At 38.3% G+C, this 11237-nt stretch overlaps 1 protein-coding gene across 2 annotated transcripts in view; it reads left to right on the top strand.

Annotated features, from left to right (window-relative positions):
* Positions 1 to 8241, top strand: part of tor1 (torsin family 1) — a 12951-nt gene extending 4710 nt beyond the window's left edge. The window contains exons 1-5 of one of the 2 annotated variants that reach the window (XM_042509170.1): positions 4512 to 4772; positions 5178 to 5443; positions 5530 to 5705; positions 6918 to 7045; positions 7177 to 8241. In XM_042509170.1, coding sequence (XP_042365104.1) covers positions 4601 to 4772; positions 5178 to 5443; positions 5530 to 5705; positions 6918 to 7045; positions 7177 to 7421 — 987 coding nt within the window. In that variant the 5' untranslated portion in view covers positions 4512 to 4600 and the 3' untranslated portion in view covers positions 7422 to 8241. Of the gene's footprint in view, positions 1 to 4511; positions 4773 to 5177; positions 5444 to 5529; positions 5706 to 6917; positions 7046 to 7176 lie in introns of those variants that run through there. The other variant, XM_042509171.1, reaches the window with a different exon arrangement.
* The last annotated feature ends 2996 nt before the right edge of the window (positions 8242 to 11237 follow it).

The following is an 11237-nucleotide window of genomic DNA, read 5'->3' as shown; positions in this document are numbered from 1 at the left end:
ATTAGGGTTTAGAAAAATAAAACATGTTTTAAAAAGCTTTCTAAGTGACCACCGTACATGATTCAGATCATCATGGTAGTCCAAATATTGTGTATGTATTTTTTTTCCTCTTGTGGCAGAAGCTTTGTAGTCACTGTAATCCAGTTTTTGTGTGTTTTGCACTTCCCAAAGGACATTAATTTTGCATTGTAACAAGAAAATCAGCTGGCAGACAAAAGCAGTGAGCTCCTCCTGGTGGTGCTAAGAGGTATAACAATTAAAATGCAAACCAGTAACTTCCCCGCATACTCCTGTCTGTTATACTGTAAAACATGGCATTTATTCTCCCGCTTATCAGGTCTCCTAATCTCTCTGCAGATCCCTTCATTGGTGAATTTACAGGAATATGCTTTGGCCCTGGTTTGATTCTTTAAGTAGGCATCCAGCCAGAGTTGCCACAAGGGTGGGGGTTAAGGCACGGGTCAAATGAGGGGAACAGAGGGGGAGTGGGGGTCAGTGTGTGGTGACAGCGGTGCCCTGTGTTCATAGTGAGATTAGAAGTTGACCTGTTGCCCGTGTTTCCCCCTCAAAGCTCCAACTCCTTTACAAGTACCCTCTCTCAATCTTTAACCACTCAGTGAGCCAACACTGAAGAATTTAGTGGGAATAAAGGAGCACAAAAGAGCTCCACTTAGGCACTGATGTGACTTTCCCACCTGGGGAGAGCAGAGTTAAACATCTTAAGACAGTCAAAATATTTTTTCTCTGTCAGTCATCAAATCAGTTTCCAACATCAACAGTGCGTAGACAGTTTTACTCTGCAGGCAAAGTTTTTCTTTCCCACTTGATCATTGAGAAGATGCCCAGACCTTTCAGACAGTTGCATAAGTACGGGGAATTGCCTGTTACCTAACATTACACTTATATTTTGTTAAAATCAAATCATGTTCATTTGGCCATTCTGGCTGTTCCAAAGTCGAGGCTTAAAACTAAAGGTGACTGTGCGTTTGCCATCAGGGCCCCTTGGCTTTGGAACAAGGAGAAGAGGCTTGCAGAGTCAATGTCTTCTTTCAAATCACTTCTTAAAACCCGTTTTTATAGACATGCTTTTATGCAATGGCTTCTGATTTAATTCATCTTCTCTTTTTTGTCTTTAATTTATCTTTTAATTCATTCTTTTATTCTCTCTATTGTGTTTAATTCTATTGTTAGTACTATTATTTCAGGGTTTACTGAGTTGTATTTACTCTTATTGGTATGGGGTGTTATTGTTATTTTTGTTTTGTAACTGTTTCTCTGTTTTTAATCCCACTTAAAAAAATGTCTGGCCTTAGTTCAGCATTATTGTTTGGCTGCCACAGTTATGTTGCCTCTGCTAGAAACCTCTCTTGCTTTTGCTTTGCCTTGTTTGTGGAAGCACTTTGTAAACTCTGTTTTTTAAGCGTGCTGTATAAATAAAGTTATTATTATTATCGTTATTATTATTATTATTTTACAAATAAAGGTTCTCTTCCTTAGTGAGTAGCTCAGTGAGTATGACCCAGAGCTTTCCAAAAAACCTTAATGAGTGAACCATGAGTTTATGATTTTTGTCACAAATAAAGTCCCTTGATGCTCACTTAAATGTTAATGTTTATGATGTTTAATATTGTACAGCCAAAGTCATGAAATGTATATACATAGTGCATAAACTTTGTAGGTAAACAAAAAAATCTGGGTATTTTGTCTTTGGAAAGTGCTCGTGCAGATGCTGACAAATAACAGAGCAAACTGTTTCAAGCAGGGACAACAGAGCGGGTGCAGGGCTGCTTTTAAGCTTTTTTGCACTTTTTTTCACAGCTTTCACAGCATTATCAAAGGAAGCTCAAATTCTTTCTCTCTCTTTAGAGTTATCTCGGCCCACAAGGGAGTCTGGGCTTCATCAGGAGTCACGGTCCCCTCGCTGTGCCTTTTCCCCTCCCCAAAGAGCCACCCTGAGGAACTCGAGGAGAAGCCCTGATCCTGGAACATAAGGAACGCCATCTGACCCCATCCACACCAGGAAGGACACGCCGACACAATGACAGGCTGGAGGAGAGGAAGGAAAAACACCAGCAGCGGCAGAAAAAAGAAGGTCTTTTGTTTGCCGTGTGTCTCATGAGACAGCCTTTGTTGGCAGATTTTTGACCACCATAATGATCAAGTAAGTCAGACTTCTTTGGACGGAGATCCAGATTTGAATTTATTATTGCTCTTTACTCAAGGAGTTTGTTTATAACATCAGTGACACCTTAACATTAACTACTCATTAAAGCCTGTAAGTGTCATTTCTGTCCAGTGTTTTCCACAAGGCTCTTTCTCTTGCTACAACTTTCATTTCATCTTTGTATATATCCAGCTGCAAGATTAGCTTCACACATGATGTTGGTTTCACTGTGTCACCATCCACATCCTACCCTCAAAGTGCGCCAAAACCTAGCAGAGCCCGGGGCTACAGAGGTACTGAAGCACTGGAGGAAACATTTGGTATCTATAAACATCACCCTTTTATAATAGACGAGCCTTATCCGGAGAGTAAAAACATATTCATGAAATAAAAGGCTTCCCAGAAAGGATGACCTTATTACACAAAGCAAAAAAAAAAGAGTGCATTACCTCATCTTGTCAAAATAACTAGACATTTTTGAATCTGCCATTTCAAATATTTCAAGTTAAGTCTACTCAAGATTACAGTGTTTATAGCCCAGTATTGCATACTTTGTCTCAGTGGTCTTTAAAGGCCAGAGCATGACCCAGTCCAGGTCCTCTCAGAAGACAAACTCCTCAAGTATAAACAAGGTCAAGAGTAGTGGTTGGCTAGTACTGAATTAGAAATGTCAAAGCTGTAATACAATGTTCCCCTTTGCTCCCAGCAGATTTAAAATCTCTGGTTCAGTGGGCGGTACCTTTGTGAAGAGTCTGACATGTATGCACAGACACACCTTCAAACAGATGTATACTTTCTCTAGACTTGTTTTATACACATATTTAAACTGCCCCATGTGATGTAATAACAGGTACCGATGAGGAAGAGACTCAAAATGACCTCAACGAGACACACGATGACCTCAGAGAGACACAAAATGACTACAAAAAGACACAAAATCATCTCAGTGAGACACAAAGTGAATACAAAGACAAAATTACTACGAAGATACACATAAAGACCTCAAAGAAATACAAAATGACTACAAAAAGACACAAAATGTTCTAAGATACACAAAATTAATACAAAAAGAAACAAAATCACCTCAGTGAGACAAAAAATAAATGCAAAAAGACACAATATGTTCTATAGGAGGTACAAAATGACTACAAAAAGACAAAAAATGACCTCAAAGAGACACAAAATCAAAAAAACTAAAAACTACTAAAATACACCAAATGTTCTTAAATAAACAAAGTCATTAAAAAACAAAATTAAAATTATTAAAGATACACAAAATTTCTACAAAAAAAAAAAAACAAAACACTAAATGACAACAGTGAGACACAAAAGAATGACCTCAAAGAGACACAATATTGCTACAAAATTATGTAAAAAAAAAATCACAAAATAATAACTACAGGACAAAATGCTCTCAGAAAGGAAAAGGACATGAACTGACCTCAATGAAACACAAAATGTTTACAAAAGACAAGAAAAATGTTCTTAAAGAGACACAAAATAGCATCAAAAGACACAAATTGAGTCCAAAATGATCTCAGTGACAAACCAAAATGAATACAAATCAGTTATTAGATGTTAATACTCACTGAATCTGGGAGAAGAAAACCCAGACCACCACAGCAGACAGTCCAAATTGTCAAAGTCCAGTCATTTTTTGGGGGCCCATGTTGAAAAACTCCCATTTGCAGTGTGCAACTGCCCTCTCCTGGCAAGTTTAATTTCAATCCAGTTATACAAAACATTTAAACTTTTTTATAACAGAATGGGGGGGATCTATATATGCCACTGTAACTTAATGCAACATGCCCTGCATATAATTAGTGTGCTACATTTTAATTTGTACAGGCATTTGGGAACTGAGACAGCATGAAGACAAATGCAAGCCTGTGGGTGGTTATGACATGGCTGGATTAACCTGCTGGGAGGTCCAAGGGCAAAAATGAGCTGGTGGGCACCTAGTTGACCCCGGTTTCAACGCCTATTTTTTAAGCTTACCTGATCAGTACTCACTTTATGGCCTTTTTTGTGCCAGTTTATATTGTATTTTGATAATAATTAATCATATACACATTAATAAAGCTAAAAATAATCATATTACCAAAAATCACAAAGTGAACTGGGGCTTTACAGGCCTCATGGAGTCTGGAGTCATGTGACAGGTAACCCAGCACTGTATTCAAAGATCATTCAAACACAATTTACCAGTATGTAGACACCTGGCGCAGCATCAAATAAATTCAGCTTGTTTTGCAACTTCTGCATTCATAAGGACACGTCAACAATGGCTCATGAAAAGCTGCTTGACAGGTTAAGCTTGCAGACGCTATCACCGTAGAGAGGCTTTATTCGTCTGCTGCATCAGTGAGATCTTACCGTGTTAATGTTGTTTTATCAGATAAAACTGCTGACTTCAGGAATTAAGCAGTTTCGGCAATGAAAGCAGCTCAAATATATTTGTTGTTACCTGTTGTTTTGTCAGTCAGTGTCCTTGTAAATGCTTTTAATCCGTTCAAAAAGGTGTATGACGATTTCAAGAATCTGTGGCGGAAGATCTACTCTCCAGGTGAAAGTTGTAATTCGGCCTGGATATCTTTCAATGCAGAGGGTGAGTAAGTGAGGCATGTGAGGTCCAGTATATAGTGTTTAGGGGCATCTATTATCTGAAATGGTTTTTAAAATGAATACCTCTGTTTTTATTAGGTTAGAATCGCCTGAAAATAAGAGTTGTTGTGTTTTTGTTACCTTAGAATGAGCATTTATATCTACATACAGAGAGGGTCCTCTTCCATGAAGTCTGCCATGCTGCTATACAGCAATCTAGAACGCTGGCTCTTCATTTATGTCACCGTAGTTGTCTTACACACTTTACACACAGAAGAAGTTTCAGTTCTGACTGTATTAAGTTGATTTTATTGTTAAGAAAATCACGTCATAAATGCATGTATTCCAATCACAACCCCATCATACTGAACCTGAAATTGATTACACGCCATTGTCGTGCCATCTCTAGGTCTTAAGGCTGACCTGGAAAACAAACTCTTCGGACAGCACATTGCATCACCTATCATCCTGAGAGCTGTGAATGGATTCATGAGCAATGACAACCCGAAGAAGCCCTTGGTGCTCTCGCTGCACGGACCGTCTGGCACAGGGAAGAACTTTGTTAGTAAGCTGATTGCTGAAAACATTTACAAAGAGGGAATGGACAGCAGCTTTGTTCATGTTTTCACCTCTGAATTTCACTTCCCGCATTCGACTAAGATTGATACCTACAAGGTATGATGACAAATCCAGACCAGATTAGATCAATCAATAGACCTGAACAATTGACCTGTTTCATGAATGCTACTGTGTCTCCTCAGTCTCAGTTACAACAGTGGATCAAAGGAAACGTCACCAACTGTGCACACTCCATGTTCATCTTTGATGAGATGGACAAGATGCATCCCGGCTTGATTGACAGCATAAAACCGTACCTGGATTACTACGACAAGCTGGATGGAGTTTCTTACCGCAAAGCCATCTTCATCTTCCTCAGGTGAGAAGCCGAAAGCATTACCTGCCAAACTTTTGCATTAAAACCATAGATAGACAACAGTCCAGGGAACAAAAGCATACCACTGGACTGTTTATGGATACATTAAATGCAAATAGAGCTGGGGCGATATGCTTGCCTCTCAATTTGATACCATCACTATATTTGAGTTTAGGTATGTATTGCATTAAGTGTTGCTATTCAATATTACTACTTAATGCGATTTTTGTTTACTTTTTAACTCTCTGCCATGGGAAGAAGTGAAATCATGCACTTGTAGAGTCTGTATATCACCAGACACATTTCTAAAAACAATTCAAATCTCATATCAGTCAGTCTCTCTGACTTGTATTTCAGCAGCATCATATACCGCATAGAAAAGTGAGAAATTGATTGATTGATGTTTTTATTTCAACCATGTGAAATACCCCAAAAAACAGTAGTTAAAAACGTATTTACAAAAAAGAGAAACGAAAATAAAGACATAATGAATTCCAACCGCAAACTGCATCAATTCACACTTGCAAAAGGAAGAAGAAAGAAGCATAAACTTCTGGCCCTTTATTACATTTATTCCAGTGCAGCACTTTATGACCTTGCTCTGTAAAAGGTGTTTTAAACTTAAAATAAAAGCGGCAATGTCTTTTTCCATGCCCACTTGAATTATATAGAATAAGGCATGAAAAAAATGACTTAAAAATATTGGAGGGGAAAAAAGGTTGCTCTACTTAAGTGAAAGTATTTTCCCCCCAATAGCAAGGACTAAAACAGACAAACAAAAAAAATCAGAATAGTTGCAGTAATGCGATAAGAAAGGAGAAGTGTAGGTATAAATTTTCTGCATTTTCTTGAACAGCCAGATGTATGTGCAATAATATTATTCTAATCTTGACAATAGGTGCAGTATTTTATGCTCTGGTTGAGGAGATGTTTTGTCAGTGTTTTGGGAGTAATGAAAACATGTGGTGCTTTCAACGTGGAAACATTTTGCGCCAGTTTGCAGCCGTTGAGATGGACTTCGTAGCAGTTTTGTGTGATGGGGCTTAAAACTTGCATTTCCATGAGCCAACAGAGCAGCAACTCACAGAAACACTTTTGTGTTCAAAACTTTAAATGTTTCTGAGTTTCACTTGATGAAGACACAGAGATACAATCATTTGCTGCTGCAGTGGGAGACAAATTCAATGTTTTGCCTGTTTTTGACCTTCCTTCTAGTAATGCTGGAGGGGAGAGCATCATCCAGACAGCTTTAGATTTCTGGAAAGCAGGACAAGATCGAGAAGAGATCGAGCTCAAAGATCTGGAAACCTTGCTCTCTCTATCAGTGTTCAACAATAAGAAAAGTGAGTTTAAAATGGACGCATGCTTATTTGTTTTGCTAAATACTTTGTTGTCATTTGCTTTCAAAATCTAGATCTGAGGTAAAATATGTATTCTTGTACTACTGGAAGTATCTGTTCATCTCTTCCTTCAGGTGGCTTGTGGCATACAAGTTTGATCGACAAGAACTTGGTGGACTTTTTTGTCCCGTTTCTGCCTCTGGAGTACCGCCACGTGGTCCAGTGTGCCATGGCCGAGATGACAGCCAGAGGACATCGTCCAGACGAGGATGTGGCAGATCAGGTGGCCAGAGATTTAGTCTATTTTCCCAAATCTGAGAGAGTCTTCTCCGTCAAAGGCTGCAAAACAATAGAAAGCAAATTGGACTACTACACATAATGCCAGCATCGGATGGACACTGCGTTGGATCACTATGTGCACTTTTTTAACTTCTCTCAGCCAAATGACTCATGAGAGGAAGTGAAGCTGGCTGAACCCTTAAAGAGGTTTCTCTGTCTGACCGTGCAGAGAATTTCAGAGGAGCTTCTCCAATGTTGCATATCGCTTACACTGAATACGGAGCCTGATGAAAGAGAACGACGCCAGTTGAATGAAATAATAATAAGACTGGAATGCAATCCTTTGTAAGTGATTAAGGAGCTTGATCTCCACTTTTGTGTCACACCACAGTGAGAGTCTCAGAGAGTTTCGTTTTCCCGAGAGCTTCTTAATGACTAGCAGGGTCCTTCTGTTAGTAAAACTACGGCATGTCACTGTTGTGCGTTCGCTTTTTTTAATGTGGACTCCAAATATTTGGATTTCTGGAAACACCTGCCTTAATTCTTTTTATTCTCACTTTTTTTTTTTGGCTAATTAGATCTACGGAGTTAGTTTATACATATGTGTACTGTATATATGATTTCATCAGCCATCAAAGTTGGCCTTTGTTTTCACTATTCAAATCCAAAAATGTATATTACTGAAAACTCCATCCAAGATTTGTTTTCTATGCTATAAAACCACATGCTTTTAGGCTTGGGCGGTATTTGATACTCAGTACCTTCCTGAAGATTCGGGAAGAGTGTACTAGTTACTCTCAACTTTACAGACTAATAAATACACAATCGAGACCCACAAAACGTTGAGAAAAGTAATATTCTCACGCCTGTTTTCCTTATTAAACAGAGAAATACAAATGTACACCTTTTGAATTCAACTTTCTCTCTGTCACAGACGACTGACGAGGCTTAATTGCCTTGTCATCACAAAACACACTTCATTCAAACTCTACAGAAACAAAATAAAACTCATGCAAACCATCTTGGTTACTTTTGCTAGTTTGTCCACTGTTCCAACAATCATTAGGTCCAGTTTGGTTGAAATAAATCCTTAATTCACCACATTAGATGTAAAAGACATGCTGCTATTCCTCACGGTCCCTGACTGCTAGCTGCCAGCTGTTTACAGTCCTGTAACTTCTCCCTCACCACGACGTGTTGCGATGTCTCTCAGCTCAGCTGCCTGTTCCACCAGTACAGACTGGAGACTGAACTTTAGTGGTGTGTGCTGTGCACTACATACAATGAGTTTAATAGAAAGAGGAGTGATTGTATTTATGGTGGTATTAAAATACATACCTTTGGCATTTCTAAATACCCTGGTATATCGGTAATACCGCCCAAGCTTATTTAGTGCCTAATTCGGCTGATAAGATGCATTAAAAATATTCTGTTATATATGAGTAATATACACTGTAATTCATATGTATGTGTCCATAGTGAAGTATTTCATGTCGGAATTTTGCCTTACAGTACTGATTTTATTCCCACGACTGGACTCTGTAGTTGAAATTGGACACTGTGTATGAACTCAGGATTTTATTTTTTGCAACACCAAATTTCACCAAAATTTGATTTATTTTTACTCAAACAAATGCAGATATTTTCAGATTACAAAGAACTGTACTGACGATGTAAATAACAGTGTTTGATTATCCATTTGGTTATTTGAAATTCAGCTAAAATGTTTCTTTCCAAACACAATAGTCTGTACTATATCTTGTCTTTAAAGAAGATGAAGTCATATGTTGTTGCTCCCCAGCATTGTTGTGAAAGGAAATGTTCTGTTGGTTTCTCAAACTCTGACAGTTTGCTTTCAGAGTTGTGAAACAACAGAGAAATGTTCAGCAAACTTTTTCTCTCACTTGCTCACAGTTACCTGTAGGTGAAGACTGAAAGAGTTTTGTTGTTGTGGATAGAAAGCCAACACTAGCAAGCTTCTCTGCTGTAAACACACCACAAATACCCGCCCCACACACACACACACACACACACACACACACACACACACACAAATCACAAATAAAATATGAATTTTTCTTGATGTCCCTGTTTTGGGTTCCTGTTTCACATTCGGCCGAGGAGCGCAGACTGTGACCTTTGAGCCGTAGTGTGACATTTTAAAGAAGCAGCTCAAGTTGATCCAATGTTAAATCACTAGTTACATGTAACAGAATTACATTACAGAATAAATGATATTGTAATACATTACAGTAACTGAAGGGAAAAAAAGTTACTAATCAAAATGTTGGTGACAAGCTAAATAATCAGCACACTGGTTAAATGTTCTTGCGCCTGTTTGTTTCACACAATGTCGCAAACTTTATTGATTCCACAGGCATTTCTCTCAAATCACTCAGATTTGGCTCTTTTCTATTCACTGAATTTTGACGGATAAATATCGCCTTAAGTGACAGCTTGAAAACTTGGACTGGAGTTAGAGTTATGTAAGAATAAAATTGCTTGCAAAATGTACAAAGTGCAACTCTAAACCCGAGGCTAGAACAGAAAAGAGAAAGAAACGGTGGTGACATCGTGTGGTAAGTGCTGGTAGGTGCTGCAGGAAAGCTGTGTCCTCCTGCCATGGAGGTGAAAGCATGAAGCTATTGTTTATACCCGCAGTACCTCTACTATTATAAAGCTTGCACAGGGTTGGATGGGCAATACTGTTTTGTTTTGTTTAAAAACTCACATTGAAATGCATTCATTATAGTTAGTGATCATGGTTTAAAGTGTAGGTGTATCCCAAACAGACTTTCTTTTCTGCATTTAAGTCACCATGCTGTTGGATACATTATAATAGTTATAGCTATGGTTGGATAAATGATGCCAGTTTATAGGATATCCAACACTGATCCCATTTTTTGTCCAAAATCCACAGATTGGTGGTGCAGCCTGGCTCTGTGTCTGATGCTTGTTTCACAAATCTGCAGTCCGCCTGGTTTTGATCCACCATTGCTGAGATTTATCCTGCTGCTCCAGATATCCTGTGTTACTCGAAGCTACAGACTTATTGTAAGTTGCTTCCTTTCCTTTTCTCCCTCAAACAACATAGTGCCGTGCACACAATGGTGCGGGACGGAAGAGGAAGAAACTTGTATTGAAAGAAAAGTGCAGTTTCACTTCTTGTGCAAGTTATGACTTTCTATGAAAATAGCACAAGATTTACAGTAATCCCGGTGTTCTTCCACTGACCGCTCTGTTAGGCATCAAACTGTACTTGTGGAGCAGTCTAAATCATACGCTGGGATTTTTCTTAATGTCTTAAATAAATGTAATAGCTCAATTATGGTCAGAAAATATGAGCGCAAGTCAGTGAAGAGAAAGAGCATGAGACATACATAATGTTAAATAAACTCCATACATCAGTTTATCAAGCGACATCTGAACTGGAGCTGCCTTTTATCTTCATCATATCACCCAGATCTATGCTTTATGTGTGGAGTCTGTTTATGAACATTAATGAGCAGCTTATTAAATTAGGCATGAATTATTATTATTACATTAGCTGTGAGTTGACATATTAGATAAACTTAATCCTGGTTCACTCTGTTAGGATTCTTCACAAGCCCCGCGATTCTTAGCTTTTTTTATTAAAACTAGAAATTTGAATTATGGCTAAAAAGATGCTTTGACCACCAATTTCTAATCAGGTCACTGTTAAGTGCACGTTTGTGTCATATTTAGAGAATTTCTTGACAACTCGAAAAATATTCCCTACAGCCATGGCTAGGACTGGGCAATATAAAGATATTACATTGTATCGAAATATGAGACTATATCGATTGTCTTTGATATCGGATATTGTTATATCGTGATATGGAACGGTGTTTCTTTTTCCTGATTTTAAAGGTTGCATTACAGTTAAGTGATGCAC

Source organism: Plectropomus leopardus, chromosome 20 (assembly GCF_008729295.1).
Source record: "Plectropomus leopardus isolate mb chromosome 20, YSFRI_Pleo_2.0, whole genome shotgun sequence".
Taxonomy (NCBI): Eukaryota; Metazoa; Chordata; class Actinopteri; order Perciformes; family Serranidae; genus Plectropomus; species Plectropomus leopardus.
Note: the sequence above shows the minus strand (reverse complement) of the source record. Positions and strands in the feature narration are given on the sequence as shown.